Source organism: Colletotrichum lupini, chromosome 3, assembly GCF_023278565.1.
Source record: "Colletotrichum lupini chromosome 3, complete sequence".
Taxonomy (NCBI): domain Eukaryota; kingdom Fungi; phylum Ascomycota; class Sordariomycetes; order Glomerellales; family Glomerellaceae; genus Colletotrichum; species Colletotrichum lupini.
Genome location: NC_064676.1, coordinates 7,183,213 through 7,205,167, shown reverse-complemented (window position 1 = coordinate 7,205,167; position 21,955 = coordinate 7,183,213). Strand labels below are relative to the sequence as shown.

The window sequence follows — 21,955 nt, the reverse complement described above, 5'->3', positions numbered from 1 at the left end:
GCTATTGATGTTATTCATCCTTATCTCGAGGGGTTTGTGGTGTAAATGGCCGTTTCCCGCGGTGAACTTGGAGGTTTCCCGAGGAGACGTCTAGGATTATCTAATCGATAAGGCCCATAACAAAGATGACATAATCCCATATCGATAACGCACCTCGTCAAATCGGGACAGTGACTTTCTCCTGCCTTCAGGCCACGAGCTACTCTTTCCTGTGTATAATTGAGGCATCAACTTCTCATCTACCACTCCAACAGCCAACCTCATCGCTCACCATGTTCTTCCGCATACACATGCAACAAGTGATTCCGCTTCGCCGATTGCCTCGAGCGGACAAGTCGTCCAAATTCAGACAAGGCACTTTGGAAGCTCGCATCAATGATGGGCCGAGAAGCGACACTATATCCCAATCAACAGCTTTGCCACCTACCAAGGCACTGAGAAGGAGGAGAGCCAAGCTGTAATGGACCAATTTAACAGACCGGCGTGCTGTCATGCCTCCCCGCGCACTGAGAAATATCTCGATCTCGATGCCCCAGCATTCTCTCATTCATCACGAAATGCGACTAGACTGCGACCTGTGAAATGGTACCAGCGCGGCCTCGAAGTATGCTGTCCACGATGTAACCGCAACGCTTAGGCAGGATGCAGCGCGCACTACTCCGTACCGAAGTAGGGACTCGATGTCTACAGAAGCGCGGGCCAGAGGCGTTCTCTTCGATGCTGGATACCACCTCCGGGAATTCCCCCTGACCGATGTTCAAAAAGAGTCCAAAGTTGCCTTGATCGTCGAATCAACGCGAAGAGCCTCGTCGCATACGTGGTCCAAGAGCACCATGTCTTGGTGGTTGCCGCAGTTGCAAAACTGAAGATGTGGATGGCCTCTCCTACCTGGTTGATTTCGGGCGAGCATCCAGTCAGATGTCTTGACAAACGGGACACAGTCACTCCGAGTCTATCAAGGCCATCCCTGGACATGACGCCCAGATGGACCATCTCCTCGCCGGCATGGTAACCCCTCCTGTCATCTCTCTTCTCTTCAACCTGCACCAGCGGGCCGCCAGGCATCGAGGCATCATTTGAACTGCAGCAACGCTGGGCCACGACTACTTATGCAGTATTGATGCATCACCGAGAGCAAGTTTGGAATCAACGGCTTGAAGTCGAGCCTGCATTGCGTCGCATCCCGAGCATTAGGTGTGCAGTATCACCACGGTCGCAAAGGGTAGTTGCCGTGATGCCAGGCTGGGATGCGTTTGTGGCACCGCATATCGCCAGTCCACGTCCACCTTTCTACGATACGCAGGGAATCGACGTCTAATAGCTCGAGTGAGACAGAGAACGGACGAAGACTGTTGGCCGAACACTTGTCTTTCGGTTGCAAATGTCGTGGAGTATTCTCCTCTCACCGGCACGCCCTTCTAATCATGGAACGAATCCCAGCCTACAGCACCGGCTTCGAACTGAATATTCCGTAATTGGCTGACTACTTCTCGAGTCTGGACGCAGTCGTGCCATTCTACCAGTCACGACTCACGAGCCGATGGAAAAATTTCCCTTGGGGGACTTTTGCTCGATACTACTCGTGCCAATGATCCTTTGGCTGCAGGAATACGAGTGACCAGGCTGTCGAAATCGTGGTGCGGGAAGACCTGGTCGGATTTTTGAGAGAATTAGGGATGCATCTCCATGAGGATCTGAAACGCCCACCAGGACTGTACGGTTACATTTGTGATCTTTACCACCGAGGCTCAGCAGCTAGCGCTGAAATCACTGCATACTTTGTACAGGTTGCAGCCTTTACCAATACACTGGATTCTGATCTCGACGCACGAAATCGAAGTTGGGCCCAATTGAGCAGTCACTCCGGCTTTGGACGCTGGAGGAACGGAGTCGTCTCCAGAATCCCGCTGCCGATCACGATCGTCAAGGAGCAAGTCGACTGGTGCAGAAAGATGTGCGATGCAGCTTCTTCAGCAGGTGAGTGAGTAGTCAGCACCATGAGCCGTCTTTATGCGCACATGCTAAAAGACTAGCAGTCAAGGAACGAACATGATAGCGGCATCAAATAAGGTGTTCATCTCCTGGATATCTTACCTGCAGGCAGTAGCGACACATGGCGCATTTGAAATACCTCGAGGGTTGACGCGTCGGCAGCTTACACAGTAGAGATTTCCATCTCCAGCCGGGTCGCAGCCAGCATAAAGAGGAAATAGGACCGAGGCGAAGCAAGATCGGGGATCGGCCGCGATGGAGTCAATATCCACTCAACGTATCCATAAGCCGACGGATCGCCGTGGGGCCCTGAACAATAGTCCGCATGCTGAAGCTCTTTTCCCTCAGCTTTTCCCTGCCTTTTCGCAACCACAGGTCGAGCATGAATCCTGCAAAATCGGCTTCGTGTCCACCAAGGAACCCCATGACTCCAGACGAGCGCATGGGTCAGTTGTTCGCTGCTGCGGCACCGCGCTGAAAGCCAGGCTGACGAGAGCTTTCACGCGCGGGCGAGAGTGAGACGAGTCATCTGTGCTGTCGCCTTTTGCCGTTCACCAACGAACGCAACCGGGAGTTACCATATTCTGCTGTCTCCCAGCGAGAACGAGGGAGGATGCAAAGAAACTTCCGCGCTCGGGCAGAATATGCTGAAGAATAAGGGCAACAAGGTGGGAGAGGAAACACCCAAGGCTTGGTGTGTTTGTCTATTTCCAGGCTTGCCAGGACATGATTAGTTTCTCTTCAACGAGATGATCAGATGGCTGCGGTAACCTCCAAAGTTCTATCAACCACGCGGGGTCTAGACCAATGAAAGGCAGAAATTGGCTTCTTGATGCTGTGCCCCCTCCGTCATACTCCAACGTCTCATCGACGTGAATCAGAAACTCACCTTCCCAGCCCCCGTCATCCTCGGCGGAGAGGAAAGGGATTCCAAGGAAGCATTTGTCGAAGCATCCAAGGCAACACCAGGAAGATGTGGCCAGCAGGCTGCGGCACAGGTCCGATTCGGGCCTAGGACAGGACGGCTTCCAGGATGGTGGAGAAGCTCAAGATTACAATTGTCGCGAGTCGTACCCTGCTGCGACGAATGGGAAGGGAAGCCAGTGCCCGATCGCCTCGAGGGCCGCAGCATGACGACAAGGCTACCCCATGTCCATCTCAAACTCTCTTTCCACGATCATTCTAGAACGCGACGTTTCATACGGGCTGAACTAAGAGGCCCCCTTCGTGTCCTTCGTGTCCTTCGTGTGGCTGTTCAACGTCGTTGAGAGGGGGGGGGGACTTGATGTAGAATTTGTCGAGGAGTTTCACCCAGCCCTCCTGACCGGGTGGGCGAAGTGCATCCTCGCGTTTGAGATCATCTACTTCACCTCAGTCGCGCTGCCCAAGATGGGAATCGTCTGCCTGTACCTGCGCGTCTTCAACTGGAAGGGGGCTATGCGAACCACGGCCTACGTGCTGCTGGTGACTCTGGCCGCGACGAGCTTCTCCTTCATCATCACTGCTTGCTTCCAGTGCCAGCCCATTGAATTCTGGTGGGACCGGACGATTCCAGGCGGAAAGTGTGTCGACGTTCAGGCCTTCTTCCATGCACAGAGCATTCCGGGCTTCGTGCTGGACTTTTTCATCATGACTTTACCGCTCAAGACTATTTGGGACCTGAAGCTGCCGACGCACAAGCGCGTTGCACTCATCGGCATCTTCATGATCGGCAGTTTGTAAGTTTATTCCGCGTTGGGCGGGAGCGGAAGGTGTCCCCGAGACTGACGATTTCGCAGCGGCATTGTTGCCAGTATCATCAGGGCCGTCATATTCTTTAGCAACTCTGCCTTTTCGGACCGTACATGTAAGTGATACCTGGTAGTGACTCTTGAAGATGCGCAAGTTGACTGACACTCCGACTAGGGGCATCCGTCGGTCTCGTCGGCTGGAGTATCATCGAAACAGGAACCTACATCATCGCCGCATGCCTCCCCCACCTGCGACCAATGATCTCACACTACACACCGCCATGGCTCAAGTCCATGGTCCGCAAGACGATATCACAAGCCAGCAACTCCATGTCCAAAGTGACCAACTCAAAGAACCACACACAACCGCGACGCGGCGATGACGAGGTGGAGCTCACCGCACGATCGAAGAAGCAGACGGTAGACACGGAAAGTGATATGGGCGGGGACGAGGAGCGTGGATACGCCGGAGGGATACGATCGCCAGCATCAGGCATGACTGTCGAGGTGCGAAAGTCGGATGATTTGGTCGGCGGAGAATGGGCCAGGCAGGGCCAGATCCGAGTGACGACGGAAGTCAAGATGGAGAGAGTGCGAACGTCGGCCTTCCTGAAGGGCCCAGACTCATGAAAGTTTTGCCATACCAAATGTTTGATAGTAATGATATCCACTCAAGTTTGAATGTTGACAACCGAAGACGTCCATCGCGCCCTTTTCATCCATTACAGACATTTGCTACACTTCACACTTTGACAATCACAAGTACGACTTTGGTCCCTTCGCCTCCGCTGGCCCCAAGAGCTCATCCGCCATCCCGCGTCCCGCTGCCCTTCCGGAAAAGATGCAGCCTCCCAAGAACGTGCCCTCTAAGCTGTTGTATCCGTGAACACCACCGCCGCCGAAGCCTGCTGCCTCACCGGCCGCATACAGACCAGGGAACTTCTCCCCATCCGCCTTCATGACGTTACTCTCTAGATTTGTCTCAATACCGCCCAGCGTCTTGCGCGTCAACAAATTCATCCGCACGGCGATCAGCGGACCATGCTTGGGATCCAACAGCTTATGCGGCGGCGCGATGCGACTCCTCTTATCAGCCCAGTACGTCCGTCCATTGTTGATGAGCATGGCCTGCGCGTCCTTGGAGTAGGCGTTATCAAATTGCCCGTCGCGGATCTCAATCGTCTCCTTGATGTCCTCCAGGCTCAGCACCGGCCCGCCGCGCTCGCGCTGCAGCTCGTTCATGCCCTGCACCAGGTCGGCGAGGTTATCTTTGACGACAAAGTCCTTGCCGTACTTTTGGAAATTCTGCACGGGGACGGTGCCTTTCTTGCCGAACACGCGCGTGAGGAGCTGCCACATGCTCTTGCCTGTGACGTCCGGGTTCTGCTCCGAGCCAGAGAGCGCAAACTCGCGCGCGATGATGCTCTGGTCGAGGATGAACCAGGTGTAGTCGTACCCCGTGGCGCAGATGTGCTTCAGCGTGCCGAGGGTGTCGGTGCCGGGGAAGAGGAAGGGCGGGAGACGCTTGCCCGTCGCGTCGAGCCACAACGAACTCGGGGCTGGGAGGACGCGGATGCCGTGGTTGGGCCAGATTGGGTTCCAATTTTGCAGGCCTTCGGTGTAGTGCCACATGCGGTCGCGGTTGATGACGTTGGCGCCGACTGTCTCCGCGATACCAATCATGCGGCCGTCGACGTGGGCTGGGACGCCGACGACGAAGTTCTCGGGGACTTTGGGCCCGAGACGGTCGATGGGCCACGCTGCTTTCACGGCTTCAACGTTTCCTCCGATACCGCCGGATGTTACCGCCACCGCGGACCCGAATATCTCGAAATCACCTGCGATGTCACGGTTGGACTTGACGCCGCGCGCAGAGTCGTCGGGGGCGAGGACCTTTCCACGAACACCGATGGCGCGACCCGTCTCGTCGGTGATGATCTCGTCAACGCGGTGTCGGAACCGGAACTGCACGACACCGTTCTTGGCCGCGCGCCTCACGGGCTCCTCAAACACCCTCACGACCTCCGGCCCCGTGCCCCAGGTAACGTGGAACCGCGGCACCGAGTTGCCGTGTCCCTCGGCCATACCCGCGCCTCTCTCAGCCCAGCCGACGTTGAAGAGGAAGCCCATGCCCCTGGCCTTGACGTACTGCTCCATCTCGTCCGAGGCGAAGTTGACAAAGGCCTCGGCCCACCTCCTCGGCCAGGTATCCTCCTTCTCGCGGTCAAACTGCGCGGAGCCGAACCAGTCCCGCATAGCGAGCTCCCTCGAATCCTTGATGCCCATCCTTCGCTGCTCCGTCGAGTCCACGCAGAAGATGCCGCCGAGCGACCAGAAGGCCTGGCCGCCGAGATTCGCCTCGTTTTCCTGGTCGATGATGATGGTCGGCACGCCGCGCTCCGAGAGCTCGAACGCCGCGACGAGGCCCGCTAGACCGCCGCCGACGATGATGGCGGGCCGCTCGAGGAGCTCCTTCTTCTTGTCTGCGCTCATTGCGGCGAAAGTCGGACCCGCTGTGGAAGGGGAGCCGTGGGAGGGTTTCGCGGGGCTGCGCAGGAGGATGTGGCGGACGATGAGCTTGAGGAGCCAGGCGGAGGCGCCTAGGCCGGCGAGGGTGGCGAGGGTTTGGGTTGGTGTTTGGGGGAGGGGGAAGATGTCGCGCACGTTTTGCAGTTGAGGCGCCATGGCCCTTTTGTGAGTTTGAGTGTTTGCAGAGGAGGGAAGACGGGCTGTCTGTCGGCTTTATGAAGGAATGAATGAATACGGTAGACCAGGTGAGATGGGAGGTCCAGGGGTGGGTTGGTCGGGATGTCAAGGTAGTATCTTGGCGGGCTGGGCGGACGAATTGCCTGATTCTCGGGTCACTGAAGACTGAAAAGAGATGTCCCGGCCGAATGGAGCTGTGTTCCCAGAGCTCGCAGATTGGCTTATGGTGTTACGACCTGCTAGAAAGAGGCACGAACGTGTATGTATGTGGTGGGATGATGTTCTCGGCTGCGGGGGGGGGATCCCACGGTTTCTATCTGCCTCTTGGAGCTTGGGTGCTTCACTGTTCTGGTCCGACGGCGTGAATTGAGGCGCAGGGGGGCAAAGTCCGCGGAAGACCGATCTGCGACGCCGTCTGTTCCGGCACGCGGCAGCTCAGGGAATAGTGCTTGAGGATCGGAAAGATTATTTGATTGCTTCTCTGTGAGATGGAGATGTTTTGTGATACGAAGCACAAGGTGGGGAGATGAGTGATGTGCTCACTGAGTAGACGAATGAGAGTGAGAGTGAGAGAGTGAGATGAAGCATGAGATGAGATTCACAGTGAAGCTAACGAAGCTCACTAAGCTGACGAGACGCACAGCTGACATGTGAGTTCCAATTGAGTGAGATGAGCTGCAGTACCATCGCATCCGGCGACACACAGCTGCAACGGGCGAGTTGCAGGGGATTCTGACAGCCCCCGAGTCAGCTAAACAGCTCAGGGTCCCTGACTTCCCCATGCTTCTTCTGCTTCCCCGGTGCGGGGTATCATTGTCCGAGTCCATCGGCTTGCGGGACATGCCTCGGCTCACCGAGCTGTCAACCCCGTATCCCCATTACACTATGCCACCCTCGTCAGTCTTCTTAATTCCGCATGAAAGCCATGAGTTCATCTCAATAGATCTCACGGATATCTGGCCATAGCTTCAATGTTACGCTCATTCCTGGACCTTGACGACAACCTTGCCAAAGTGTCCTCCGCTGTACAGGTAGTTGTACGCCTTATCCGCCTCCTTGAACTGGAAGACCCGGTCGACAACAGGCTTGATACCCTTCTCCTCGTAAAATTCAATCATCTCCTCGAACCGCTCCCTCGGACCATTGATGATACCCTTGAGCGTCACAGTTTTCTTGAGCGCGAGCAAGTTGACGTTCGTCCGGTCCTCCACATCGTCGACTTTACCAGAGAGATATCCAATGCACGCAATCTGCCCGCCGAAGCCAATCGCCTCAAAAGATTGCCGCAGCGTCTTGGCCCCGCCCGTTTCGAGGATGAGGTTGGCGCCCTCGCCCTTGGTGAATTCGTTGACTTTGTCGTCCCAGTTGGGCGTGGTGCGGTAGTTGACGGTGTAATCCGCCCCGAGAGCCTTTGCCTTTTCCAATTTCTCGTCCGAGGAAGATGTAACGATGACTTATCGAGATCATTGTCAGCGGCAATCAACAAAGCCGTAAGCCCTGGGCGCGTCCATCACTTACCCGTGGCCCCTGAAGCCTTTGCGATTTGCAGTCCCGAAATAGCTACACCACCAGTTCCCTGACATACCACAACCTCGCCCTGGCCACCAGGCTGGCCCAAAGGCCGGAACTGGTTGATTGACATCCAAGCCGTCACAGCAGCAATGGGAAGAGTCGCGGCCTCTTCGTCGCTCAGGTGCTTGGGCGCCCTGACCAACCCCTCAGCAGAGAAGACGGGGTACGTCTGCAAGACACCTTCCAACGGGAAACCGAGACCGCTCTTCATATCAACCGGCTTAATCTGGCCCTTGAGATGCGTCTGATTGAAAATCGACAAGACGCGATCGCCAGCCTTCCACCTGCTGACGCCATCACCTATAGAGATGATGGAGCCGCACATGTCCGAAGCCGGGACGATTGGGTCTGTCTCGGCCGGGTTGATTGTCTTGTGGTGGTTGTAGAGGCCCATGGCCACCTCCGTGTCTCGGTAGTTGAGAGACACGGCGCTGATGTTGACGAGCACCTCGCCGGGCCCGGGCTGCGGCAGGGACGCCGTGGCGAGGAAGAGCTTGTCCAGCCCGTCTTGACGGGTCTGCCAGCGTTGGACTTGCGTGCCGGTGCTCATAATTGCTTGTCGTTGTCTCTGTCCCTTCTATTTGGATGTATCCGTGACGTCTCACACTTCACTTGGTTCCTGCTTTGCTTTTGAGATCTCGACGAGGCGAAAAACAGCCCTTCGAGACTTGAAGGATGACGCATGTATTAGAAATCATTTCCAGATGATCCCCGCAACGGTGGAGCGGGCGGGGCGTTGTACGGCAGACTACAAGAGGCACTCCGCCAAAACCGTTCTTTCTAATAGACCTACGGCCACCGTAAATTTTAGGCATTAATAGCGCGACTTTCTTATACATATAAATAAATATTATAATAAATCCTATATATTATTATAAGGAATTATTTATAACCGTAGGTAGTAGTAGTTACGTAAGGGTAGTTATACTACTTAGTAAAAGTAGAGTAGCTAAGGGGTATATCCTCCTTACTAATTTCTATTACTAATTAATTTCCCTTTCTTCTTAACTAACCTAATATTCCTTAAGTAAAATAAGTAATCTACTTACGCCCCTATAATTACTTATTAGTAATTATATTTCGCTTTATTATACTTTATACCTTTTTTTATTTTATTTTTATTACTATTACCTAATTATATACGTAATTATAAGTGTAATATTCGCGATTTATTAATTAAAAATATTAATTAAGTATAATTAGGCAATTTTATGTGTAATTACTAATATAATTTTTACTAATTAGTAATTATGCTTCTTCTTAGGCTAATATATACGTAATTCTAAGTATAATTACGCGTATATACCTATTTATAATTTAATTCTTTTTATTTACTTTTTTTTTTAATATTAACTATTTATATATATATACTAATAATTTCGTATAAGATACTCCCTTTCTTAATAATCGCATACGCTATATAATACTTATAATAAGTACTTAATATAGCGTTCTAGCCTATATTAAGGGTATATAGCTCTTAACAGTCCCTATATACTAACCTACGTAGTTCCTTAACGACTTTATATTTTATAAAATAACCTCTTACCTTTTTATTAATACGTATACCTCTATATAATAACTTCCTTATTATACGGATTTTTATATTATTTATAAGCTCTTTATCTTCCCTTTCGAAGACTTTTTACTAAATCTATAACCTTAGTATTATATAGGTTAGTATATACTACCCTATACTATTTAATATTACTATACTAACTTATATAATCTAGCCCTAGCGTTAGATTAAACTTAACCCTAAGATTACTAAGAATAGCTATTATATACCCCCGGATATTACCGTAACTCGTACTTAGGTTACTAATATTATTTAAATAACTATATATAGTAATATTAAAACTAGTACTAAGTCGTACGCCCGTTATAAGGTTAGTAAAGGTATTTTTACTAATTACGTTATTTTTATAAGTAAGGGCTGCTCTAGTTATAACTATATATTTACTATATATAAATATACGCTCGTTATGCCTCCCGTTATTACTTATATATTACCCTATATTACCTTATATTTATTTATAATTTACTAACGGTTCGTACTAGCTCGTAATATACTTACTAAGGTTATTAAGCGCGGTTATAACTATAAGGGCCGTAATAAAGTTCGTATTAGCGCTTTACTTAAGTCTCTAAGTACTATCCCCGCTATATACCTCTATATAATAATAAAAGCCCTTAAATAAGTAGCTAAGTAAATTAAAAATAATAAAGAGGGTATATATAATAGTATATAAGATTATAAAGAGCGTTATTAACTTATATAAACTCTAAGTAAGGAGTAATTAATTCGATATTCTTATATAGTATAATATAGGAGTTTATATAAGTATATATTAAGATATAGTATAGTTAAGCTTAATACCCGGGCGGTAAGGCCCTTACGGAGTTATAAAGTACTTATTAACTATAAGCTAGAGTATACGCGCTTAGTTTAGCCTATAAGAGGCTATAATTAACTATATAAAGGCTCCCTCTAAAGTTTAACGTTTCTAATAAAATTATAGAACTTTTATTTATTATATATTATTATTATATATTTTTCTATCCTTTTTAGTATTATAGATCCTTATAAGCGTCTATATTTTTATATATATACTTATAAGACCTTATAAATAAAAAGATATCCCTATATATCGCTATAATTATGTATAAATATTTACCCCTTATTTAAAATTTCTTTTTTAGTTTCTTATTTTATATATTATTACTTTTTTAGAATAGTACGACTACGTATTAATTCTTTATTATATCGAACGATAATTATTATAAAGTTAAAAAGTAATTAGACCTATAATATAATTATTATATATATTTTTATAGTTTCTAATACTAGAATTATAAAGCGAACTTTTGAACGTTAACTTATAAAATAGGACTTATAATAAGAAGAGCGTACGATTTTTTCTAAGGATTTATTAATTCGTATTTAAGAATTATTTTTTTAATAATACTTAAATAATAAAAATATCCTTTTTTAACTCTAGTTTAAAGGATTTATAATTACGGCTATAGGATTATTAATACTTCGTTAATAAAATTAGCTTTAATAATAATAAATACTAAAATAGCTCGTAATTATATAATAATAATTAAAAGAGTTTTTTTTTAATATACTAGAGGTTACTCGCCGTATTAAAAAATATAGTAGAGAGTATTTTTATATATAAGTTTATTAATAAGCCTATGTTATTAGCCGAGATAAACTATACCTTATATATTATAAAACCTTTTTATAATAAGTTTAAAATTAGTTAAGTAAAATAAAGTACCGTCGTAAAAGGTTTACGACTCCTAAACTAAATTATATTTAGTCTTTAGATACGTATAATAAGCTTTTATTATTTAGATTTAAGATCTATATTAATATTAATACTTATTCGCAGTTTATTATATAGTTCTATATAGGGGTTTCTACTTATACGTCCCGGAATATACTTATATAATATTTTATTATTATTTAATAACGGGGATTTACGTTATTATGAGTTCGTTTAAACTGAGGGAAAAAAACCGTTCTTATATTTAGTATTTATTACTACTTTTTATAATACCGTTTAATAATAAAAAGTCTAATTATATTCCGTAATTACTAGATCTTTAGTAAAAGTATTTATAACGTTAAGATTAAGAGTTAATAAAATCGTTTTTATTAAAATAGATTAGTATATTAGCGGGTAAGTAATATATATCTTAGTATATATAAGTATATTTACGTTTATAAGAATATTTCTAACTATTTAAGTTCTAAGGGCTATTTTATATAAATATACTCTCTAACTAGATTGTACTTCTATTTACGTATATATTACTAATTCGTTCTAATTTTATTAACTTCGTATAAATTTAGAACTCTTATCGAATTCGTTATTAAAAAGGTCGCCCTTATGTTATTTTTAGTTAGCTATAGTAACTATATTATTAACTTACGTTATAAACCGTATAAGACTTTATATAGCTAATTAACTAAGATTAAGTTTAATAATTATTAAACGCTATTTAAAATAGTAATAATCTAGACGTATATCTTCCTTAAGTTACTGTATAGATTTATACCTTAATTATTAAGGGCTCCCTAACTATATTAGCTAAAAATACGAAGTTTAGTAAGGCTAATTATTTTTATTTTAAAGCGTATTAATATTTTCGTATTTATTTAAAGTAGTATATACGTAATAAGCTCTAATTAGAAATTACTTTATTTAGTAAACTATAGGGCGGTATTATATAGGTTAAATAAAAATTAAAAAACTTTAGAATTAATTTTAGAATATTAAATAGTTTTATAATTACGAGCGATACTAAGGATAAAAAGGAATTATAAATATAATTATAGTTTACTTTAAACTATTTACTAACGAAAATACTCGTTTTTATTTTTATAATATATTAAGTTATTTACTATTATAAACTTTATCTTCTTATCGAACTACTATAATCTCGTTTTTCTTATCGTTTTTATTCTTTTTAACCTTTTTTTTAACTTTTACTTCCTTTTTAACAATTTTCTTTTCTTACTTAACTAACAATTCCTCCTTAATCTTTATCGTTAGTTTAATACTAATACTTATTAAAAGCCGTATTTTCGGAATATTTTTATACGTCGTTTTACCTAAAGTTTTAGTTATAATTAGCTTTATACGACCTTTTCCCTTTTTTATTAACTAAGGTTTAATAACTAGCGACTTAATTTTAATTTAAAAAATAATAAAAAGTTAGTAATTATTTTTTTAATATAAAATCGTAATTTTAAAAAAGAATCTCTCTAAATTTATAGCTTCGTACGCTATTTTATAATACTCTAAGATATTATAAAAATTCTTTATATTAATTAGAAATACTATCTACTTTATTAAAAGAATTTGCTAGTTTATTATAAAATATAAAATAATAAATCGTATTATATCTTAATATAAAATAAACGTTAAGAAGCGATTAAACTAAACTTTCTTAATAAACTTCTTAATAACTTAGATATTAATATAAGTTATTATTTAGAAACCGTTAAGTTCGTTCTTAAAAAAGGATACGTTATATAATATAATAAAAATATTAATTATTAATAATTACTTTAGCTCCTTTTTTATTTATTAAATACTTCGTTCCCGCTTCTTTAAGCCCATAAGAAGAGATTTTATTAATATCGAGGCTTATATATTTATATATTCTTATTATATAAAAAGGGTAGAGCCTATATAAGTATTATTATTAATTAGTCGTTTTAAAATAGCTTTATAAAGAGGTATTATAAGGTTAATTAGTTCGGTAACGTCTTATATAGAGATTAGAAGTTATTATAAATTTGTATTATAATATTTATAAGCGAGCTATTAGTTTAATAACTTAAGTAAAGAGTGATTTTTACTTATAAGAGGGTAAAAAGTAATAGTTATTTTTATAATAAAGTTATAAAAAGAAGAAAAACTTTTATATTAGGGTACGATATTACGCGATTTTATATACTACTATACGGTTTAATATATTACGAAATTAAAATATCTCTTAAGTTATAAATCTCTATAACCCCTATTTATAAGTTATTATACTAGTCTAGACCCTATCCTAGGTAGTAGGGTAACCGTAAAATACGATTTCTACTTTAACATATGAAAAAAGTGTTTTAGCGGAGTGCCTCTTATAGTCTGCCGTACGTTGCTCTCGCCGTAGTACAAGTTCTACGGTAACGAAGCTCTAGATCGGCCTGGGAGTCCCGGAGCCGAGAATCACTTTCCCGGGCTCTTTAGTAGCCGACTTGACCAGTCTCCGTGTGGAACAGGTTCACAAACCTTTCTACGTAATGCGGTCACATTCTGCAGCAGGTAGCGTGCATGCCGTTACGCCAGGCGTGCAAACCCAGTCTCTCTCAAGATCCAAGCTTCGGAACCCCAAATACCGTATTCAAGCCAAGCGACTACTAATCCTAAATATCACGTCAAGGTGGCACCATCAATTCACTCATTATTCTTAGTTTTCATGCGAATTATTCGTCTTTTCATACTTCCATAGCTTAGGGTAGACACCAACGTGTACAAAACCTTTCAGCACCATCCTAACCGGCCTTCGGTCTCTCAAAGCACTGAATCAGGATGCAGGTTGGGATCGTCGGAGCAGACCACGCATCCCATCTTTCCCTTTAGTCTGTCCATGAAATTACCTTCAGGTATAACCCCTCCGTGATAAATGAGCTGGTGGAAGGTATCCTGGCTCATCAGGGTTGGTATGTCACACTTCTTCGCACCAGAACTAGTCAAGTTGCATTCCATAGTCAGCTCTCTGATTCATGGCTTGGTGCTGTAAGGGCCTAAACACAACATACGCGTAGAAATTACAGCGATCGGACTTTGTGAAATATGTCGACATTGTGATCTCTCGCTGCTTCGCTTCTTCAAAGCTCTGAAGCTTTCCTTTGTAGTGGCACCAAAGGCTGCATTCCCCGGTGTGATTTGGACCCAGACAGAGGACCAGGTCGCATATGCGTTGCACAGCTGCCTGGCCGGAAGCCTGAGTGCCCAAGCTAGCCTTGTATTTGAGATAATTGTCCCAGTCGTCTTTTCTAACGAGGGCCTCCTTTGGGTCTGTGGGTGTTGCGTCGTTGGATGGGGCCGGAGATGCCATCGCAGCTGCGGTGAGGCCGAGAGTCAGGAGGTGAAGGATAGCCATTTTGGGTAGGGCAAGTTCGATTCGAAAACTCTGGGATGGTTTTGGCGAGTTGAGGCGATGTCTTCGAAGCATCAATCTTCGTGAGTGAGACGAATGCGCTTATGTGTGATTTTCGACATTGTGTATGGCTTGGTCGGATAGCCAGCAAATAAACTGGCGAACAGACAGCCTTGACAACCTTCCCACATGACCGCCAAGACCGAAATACTGAACGATACAAATACAAGATGTGCCAATGTAGCACGCGGATGATGATGGTGGAAGAGAGGATCCATTGAGCACTGCCGTGCAACATGGCAGGCTTATCGCTTAAATCATTGACGTTTGTCTGCTTCACGGGGCTGACTGAACGGGCTGCCCACTCAAAGACTTTGTGAGGACGCCTCCCTGTAGCCGCGTCAAGGAAGGATTCCGGTGATCGAGTCTACGCGTATCAGATTCTGTTCGTTTCTTGCTTCTTTTCAACTATCCTCAACACTGAACACAAACGAACACTGCACCAGATTCAGATCCATTCGTCAGCCATTGCTGCCCGTCAGACAACAAAGTCACTCAAGCGGCCAAAGGCGGAGCCCATTGCAAGGCCAGGTTCTATCTCCAGAGAATCGAATCTACTTTACCATGTGTCTCAGGCGTCATCAATACTGTTATGGGCCTGTGTAACGGGTACGAAATGCTGGCCTCCCTTGCTTGACTGTGTTACGAACAGCGGCAGCCGTATCAAAGGAATGCCGCAAACTCGTAGCCAAAGCCAAGTGTTCACCGCTCATTCAGCGCATGCTGCTTCAATCAACTGCGCGTCGATTCTGCCAAAGCCTTACCTGGTGTCTCTGCCGCCTCTCCTATCAAATGAGTTTAGGGGCTGCTTTTGTGAGTACGCGTTACGGAACAAGGTCCGTCCACGGATGATGCCTGGCTGCCAATCAGGTGCAAGCAAGTACGACTGCGTCCCCGCAGAATGATTGATTCTAATCTCTCTATCAAAGGCCGGTTGACCATCCTGAGTCGAGAAGTGATTAAGCTTAACGGGGGTCTGGCCTCAGGGGTGACTTGGTAAGCGAGAATGAAGTTCCAGAGCCTGAGCTCACAGCGGAATTGATTGAATAGCAAGTTGTACTGGAGATCAGAGTTTAGGGAATCGTAGGTGTGAGAGAATAGGCCTGGTTCTGTGATTAACTCACATCCAGCAGCCACCGGATTCGAGCAGTAGGTCCGACAGAGTTTGCGCCACTGTTCCAACGTAACGATGCTTGGCGACAACCTCTGCCTGTACGTAGACGTAGACGGTCAAGTGTTGGATTCCTCGTCGAATCGTCAATTCCAGCGGCGGAAAAGTCCGCAGCCCTGTGCCTTTGGGGTCTCAGACTTCACTTAGTGTGCGAGGACCGCTGTATAAAAGTGCTGGCAGATGCGACTACGTTTCATCTATGCTATCTTGGCATTCCACTCTCCATCAGAACCCACCTCCCACTCTCCGCCCCTAGACGATACCATCCATAGGTCGTTCCGAGCATTCGGGTTCGCAATCGTACGTACTCTTAGTGAAGGTACATAGTGGTCGGCATTAACGTGAAACTCTAGTTGTCAATTTAGAGATCTCGGACTTTGTCTGATAGGCGAAGTCATTGTTGCTGGCCCAATGGTGAAGACGATAGTGCGTTCACGGCGCTCATCACATTTTTGGCCGCTATAAGTCTTTGGTGTTTGAGAGGATAAGTAATCTACTAAGCCCGGGATTTGACACAGTACCTCAGTTCTCAACTTCGTGGCCGCTCAGGGGTGGTGATTCTCTAGCAATCAGGCGAAGATCTAAGGTTCGTCCCATCTATTAAACTTCCGCTGTAGTGGGGTGGCATTACGGACTGCTCCGTGGCGTGCTAGCTCCAAGGAGCGCTACCGTCCGCAGCGTTTCAAGTAGAGAGCGGAGACCTGACTCGAAAGCGTACAGTAGCACTGTAGACATGGCCTTTCGGGGCTGTCAAGCCTCCAGATCTAGAGGAAGGAGATGTTGGAATAGGCTGAAGAGTCTGCATACAAGATGTACATAACCGCCGGAGTATGGACGTCCGTGATGGAATTGAAAGGATCCTGACTGACTTCTCAATCTATCTTTCGTCTTCTCGTTCGCAAGTGCTTGCACTACTTTCATTCTTTTCTCTAAGGTCGCTTTGCAAACCGTTCCATTCTTTCTTCGAGATTTCCTCGACTACATTCATTTCACCACCAAAAACCCCAGACTTACCAACAAGATGTGGCAAGGATCGCACTTGGCTTTTATCCTCACCGCAGCGGGTTTCTTCGCCTCTGGTGTCCAGGCCGTTGACACCCTCGTTGATGTCGGATACGCCAAGTTCCAAGGCGCCGTGACTGACGCTGAGCTGGGCGTGACAACTTGGAAGGGAATCCAGTTTGCTGCCCCTCCGGTCGGCGACCTCCGCTTCGCCGCGCCGGCCGACCCGGTCCAGTCTGGACTTGTCAACGCCACGGCACACGGTCCCATCTGCCCTCCCCAACAGCCCACCGATTGGACCGTTTCCAGCACCAATCCGCGCTTCACCGTCGATGAGGACTGTCTCTACCTGAGTGTCACAGCCCCCTCAGATGCGCAGACCGACTCTAGACTGCCCGTTGTCTTCTTCCTCCAGGGCGGTGGATTTGGGTCCAACTCGAACGCAAACTGGGATGCCAGCGAGATTGCTTCGGATGGAAACGTCATTGTTGTTCAAATCAACTACAGAGTTGGCATGTATGGCTTCCTACAGGGCGAGGAGGTCCGCGCTAGCGGCGGGCTCAACGCCGGAGTCAAGGATATGGTGAAGGCTCTTGAGTGGGTTCAGACCAACATCGGCCACTTTGGCGGAAACCCTGAGCAGGTTGTTCTTGACGGTGTCAGTGCCGGCGGTTCAGCTGTCGGTCTTCTCATGACGGCTGATCTCGGCAGCAAGCAGCTCTTTGCAGGAGGTATCGCGGAGTCTGGCGGCTGGGTTACGATGCGCACCATGGAGCAGGGACAGGGCCAGTATGACTGCCTCGTTAAGGAGAAGAACTGCACCGAGGCCGCCGACTCTCTCACCTGCCTTCGCGCCTTGAATCAGTCTGAAGTCCGTTCTTCAAGCTGCTGGTTCAACCCGGGCATCGATGGCGAGCTCTTCACCGACAGCATGGTCAACCTCTTCAAGCAAGGCAAGTACAACAAAGTCCCTACCATCTGGGGTTCTTGCGCTCAGGAGGGAACCATGTACTCTGCTCCTCAATCTACCAACTCTACCGAAGAAGCCAACACTTGGCTCCTGGGACAAGATCCCTCCCTGTCCAACGCCTCGCTCGCCATCCTTGACGACCTGTACATCAACACTCCTCGCACCGTCTACCCCGACTCCGGAACCAAGTGGAGGCAGACCGCCGACGCGATCGGTGACATTGGCAACCACTGCATTATCCGCAACATCCAGAACTACCTGGCCCGCGACGAAGCCATCACCTACAACTACAAGTTCGCCGTCCAGGACCCCAAGAACGAGGCCGAAGGTTTCGGCGCGTACCACACTGTGAACACCTACGCCTTCTGGGGCAACAACAGGACCGATGGCCAAGCGCCCGAGTCGTACTTCACCATCAACAAGCCCATCATCTCGCAGTTCCGCAAGTACTGGGTCTCGTTCATCCGCAACCTGGACCCCAACACCGATCGCGAAAAGGGTGCTGCCGAGTGGAGACCATTCACTGGTCTTGAGGGCCGTGAGCGTCTTTTTGTGCAGACGAACAACACTCACATGGAGAGAATGAGCACTGCTCAAGCCTTGCGTTGCGACGTTGTTAGACCTATGTCGGAGAACTTGGGCAAGCCGGTTGACACGGGCGTTGTCACTGAGCTGGATGCTACCCTGGCGGCTAGCATCAACAACACCACTGAGGACACCAAATTCAGGAAGAGACACGTTAGACAGTTCTCCCGGTACTACTAGACGTGTTATCATACCACATTTCCATAGAGAATACTACCTGTATATTTAAAGAACACTATACAGTTGTCATCTACTAGTTTCTATTACTCACATGATAGAGACTTTGGAGTTTCTCATCACAGCGAGCAACAAGAAGAAAAGAGGAATCAATTAGTCCGCCTGTTCCAACGATCTTGTCGTTCCAACGATCTTGTCGCCCCCCTACTTACGTGTTTCATTTGTTACATCATGCCATATTGCCAGGCTCTTAGAAGCCAAACACCATGTGCTACGTTGGCTTGCTCACAACACAGAGTGGCCTGCTACATCGGCTTCGTTTCCACTAGTCAACAACCCACAGGAACGTTCGTTTCAATCATGTTTATTGATTCGCGTCAACGCGCAAGTCAGTTCATATACACACAAGCTCAACCCGAGAGCCATGGCTGTCGTCATTTCTCATACTGCACGACCATCTCACTCCATTGAGGGATTCAACATCTCCCTACAGCAGTTGTCAGCAAACACTCGAAAAGCTGGTCCATGTTTTCGTCAACACTTACAAGAGCTGATCTGGTTGCCATAGTCTCCCGAGTAGCCCTGGTCATCTGCCACAGCGAGGTTGTAGTTGTAGCTAAGCGAAACACCACGGTCATCACCCTTGTTGTTGCAGTTGCTATTGGCATGTCAGTTGAGAAATAGTAAGAACTAGTCTACAAGGATACTGACATGAACTTGTAGAACTGGCAAAGTCCGCCGGTGTTTGAGCTCAAAGAAGTAGTCTGATTCTCGTACTTGTCAAGGAAAGCCTGGGTCTTGTTGAAGCTGGAGTAGTTGACTAAATGGGATTCTGCATCAGCAATTGAGGCTTTGAGTGAGTCAGGCCACCGGCATATATCTAAACTTACCGCATCGTCCGGGAGGAGCACCCCACGAGAGGCACTCGCCGAGGAACCCGGCCTCGGAGCATTGGAGGAGGAAGATGTTCTCAGGAATCACGGGCGGGCGGTTGGGGTCGGGATTTCCATCTCCAGGAACTGCTTGCCGCTTCTCGTTGGTCGCTACGAGGTTAATCAGGTTCGACTTCTGGAACGCAGCGAATGCTTCGGGGTGCTTCTCCTGAACGCTCTGGGCAACAGTGATAATGTTGGTGTTCTCTTGGATCTCGGGAAGAGCAGCGACTTGCTGGAATGCCCAAGAAGCCAGCACGACCGACGTGAGAGATGTGAGCTGCATGATGTCTGCTGTATATAAAGAACGCTGGGTACCTATGTACGTATGTACTCGAGAAATCGCGACTGAAGCAACTCAAGATCAAGGGTGGCGCAAAAGGGATGAAGAGTGAATACGGAGGAGGAGACCGTCTGTTTAAATAAGTTCGGGGGCTTTTCATTTCATTTACTTTTGTTTTCAAAAAGCCCGTCTGCCAAGTATCACCCCGCTCAAAAGAAACCACGCCGGTTAAGGTTCACGACTTGTTTACGAGGGTCGCCCATGTGCGAGTCATTATCGGAAGCGAAATAGTGCCCAGTGTCCACTCGATCCAGGGCGAGAGAAACGTTGATGAAATCAGTTCAGACCGTCAATTGGCCCGGCCCCATCTCCTGGAGTTGCATCAAGAAACCCAATTGTTCCGTTTTGCCAGAATTGCCTCGCTGTTCCCGTGATGGTTTTCAGGGAGTCGCGATCAACCAAGTCCCTGAATCAATATCGAGAAGCATGGGAATCGTGACCTTGGCGCTATATCCGGTTCATCCGAAAAGTTATGCCCTGCAGGCTCACAGAACTCAATTTTCCCAGCCACAACGTCTGCGATATTTACCTCCCTGAAGCGGTAGTGAGTCAATATAATAGACTCTTTGAGACCGCAACGCCAAGACGTCGATTGGTTCCGCTTACATGGATATCCAAGGGAACTTTGCCGGCGAAAAGGTTCGAAGAAGCTCCCGAGATGAGTTCAAATGCTTGAAGTCTCCTGTTCTCCAGTGCGTTGGAGAATATCTCCCTCGCTTCAGTAATAGAGAAATAACTAAAGGGCGAGGATATTCTGCCAGCAGCTCCCGCTATTCTGCCACCAAGTGTAGCTACGGCCGCTACACGACCGCCGGTCTCGGGTATATACGTAAACTAGGCTTTGCGTAGTTAGTATTTAGATAAATTAGACTAATTAAAGGCCGTTAATTAACTTATAATTAATTAAATTATTTTAATAAAAAGTACGGTAATCGACGAATTAGCTTAATTTAACGTAATTAACGAAGTAGCCTAATTAATTACTTAATTAACTACTTAATTAATTATTAATTACTCCGTATAGCCCATAGTCCGTAATTTAATAACTTCTTTTACTTTAGCCTCGTACTCTACTTTAGCCTCGTATTTATTAATAAGTCTATCTATCTCGCCTTTTATTATAAAATTAATATTATAAATATAATCCTCGTTAACTAGATCCTATAATACGTTTAACTATATAAAATTACTAATTAATTAGGATTACGACTTTATAAATATTAACGGCCGAGGAGCCCTTATAAGATTAATTATATTATTATTAACTATGTTAATTACTTTATTAGTAATAGCCCGCTAGTACTTTTACTATATTTTTATATTAAGCTTATACGTATTAGAATTACGTATAATTTTAAAGCCTTATTAAGTAAAAATAGCCCTACTTAGTACTAAAAGTACTATTAATAATAGTAATACTAATATAGGTATTACTTTTACGTATTTAATAGCTTCCTCGTATTTAAATATAAAGGGCTCTTATTTAAAAAAAGTACTTTAATTAATAGCTAGCTTTTTTAACTTACTTATTATAACTATTATAATACTTACTATAAAGCCCTATAAATAACCCTTACCTCGGACTTATAGGGGATTAAATAGGGAGATAGAAGTATTATTATTAATAATAAGCTCTAAACGTTACTAAAATTAATATAAATAGATCTCTTTTAATAATATTAAAGTAATATCCTTAATATATTACTAAAGGACGTAATAATAAAATAGCTTATAAGTAGTTTAAATTAAATAGTATATATACTCTTTTGTAGCTTTTTTAATAAATTTAAATTTAGCTATTTACTTAGTATATTAAGTTCTTATAAAAGTTATTTAAAGGTATTATAATATATATACGGACGTACCTTTTTTTAAAATAATCCCGTAATAGTACTTAATATCTTAGCTTAGTAACGGGTTTAATAAGTACTAATTATAGCCGCTTAACTTACTTAAAAAATAACTAATTTATTAAATACGGCTTTAAAGTCGCCCGTATAATAATAAACTCGTATTTTAATACTTACGTATAAAGATTTAATA

General features: G+C 45.3%; 6 protein-coding genes across 6 annotated transcripts; 2 read left to right on the top strand and 4 right to left on the bottom strand.

Annotated features, from left to right (window-relative positions):
• Positions 1-272: 272 nt before the first annotated feature.
• CLUP02_06894 (uncharacterized protein) lies at positions 273-4,352 on the top strand (the record flags this gene model as incomplete). Its single annotated transcript, XM_049285891.1, has 15 exons — positions 273-457; positions 593-853; positions 942-1,008; positions 1,088-1,274; positions 1,336-1,471; positions 1,607-1,981; positions 2,037-2,162; positions 2,214-2,507; positions 2,567-2,660; positions 2,727-2,758; positions 2,811-2,829; positions 2,874-3,228; positions 3,284-3,710; positions 3,771-3,838; positions 3,898-4,352. 15 exons carry the CDS (start codon positions 273-275, stop codon positions 4,350-4,352), a joined length of 3,081 nt encoding a protein of 1,026 aa, XP_049143034.1.
• A 126-nt stretch (positions 4,353-4,478) lies between these two features.
• CLUP02_06893 (FAD binding domain-containing protein) lies at positions 4,479-6,407 on the bottom strand (the record flags this gene model as incomplete). Its single annotated transcript, XM_049285890.1, has 1 exon — positions 4,479-6,407. One exon carries the CDS (start codon positions 6,405-6,407, stop codon positions 4,479-4,481), a length of 1,929 nt encoding a protein of 642 aa, XP_049143033.1.
• A 1,001-nt stretch (positions 6,408-7,408) lies between these two features.
• On the bottom strand, positions 7,409-8,550 carry CLUP02_06892 (zinc-binding dehydrogenase; the record flags this gene model as incomplete). The annotated part of the gene is made up of 2 exons (XM_049285889.1): positions 7,409-7,881; positions 7,947-8,550. The coding sequence occupies 2 exons, from the start codon at positions 8,548-8,550 to the stop codon at positions 7,409-7,411; spliced, it is 1,077 nt and encodes a 358-aa protein (XP_049143032.1).
• A 5,533-nt stretch (positions 8,551-14,083) lies between these two features.
• On the bottom strand, positions 14,084-15,252 carry CLUP02_06891 (uncharacterized protein; the record flags this gene model as incomplete). The annotated part of the gene is made up of 6 exons (XM_049285888.1): positions 14,084-14,258; positions 14,332-14,736; positions 14,793-14,828; positions 14,894-15,099; positions 15,152-15,169; positions 15,217-15,252. The coding sequence occupies 6 exons, from the start codon at positions 15,250-15,252 to the stop codon at positions 14,084-14,086; spliced, it is 876 nt and encodes a 291-aa protein (XP_049143031.1).
• A 1,672-nt stretch (positions 15,253-16,924) lies between these two features.
• On the top strand, positions 16,925-18,640 carry CLUP02_06890 (carboxylesterase; the record flags this gene model as incomplete). Its single annotated transcript, XM_049285887.1, has 1 exon — positions 16,925-18,640. One exon carries the CDS (start codon positions 16,925-16,927, stop codon positions 18,638-18,640), a length of 1,716 nt encoding a protein of 571 aa, XP_049143030.1.
• Positions 18,641-19,113: 473 nt separating this feature from the next.
• Positions 19,114-19,855, bottom strand: CLUP02_06889 (uncharacterized protein; the record flags this gene model as incomplete). The annotated part of the gene is made up of 4 exons (XM_049285886.1): positions 19,114-19,124; positions 19,183-19,295; positions 19,349-19,457; positions 19,528-19,855. The coding sequence occupies 4 exons, from the start codon at positions 19,853-19,855 to the stop codon at positions 19,114-19,116; spliced, it is 561 nt and encodes a 186-aa protein (XP_049143029.1).
• Between the last annotated feature and the right edge of the window lie 2,100 nt (positions 19,856-21,955).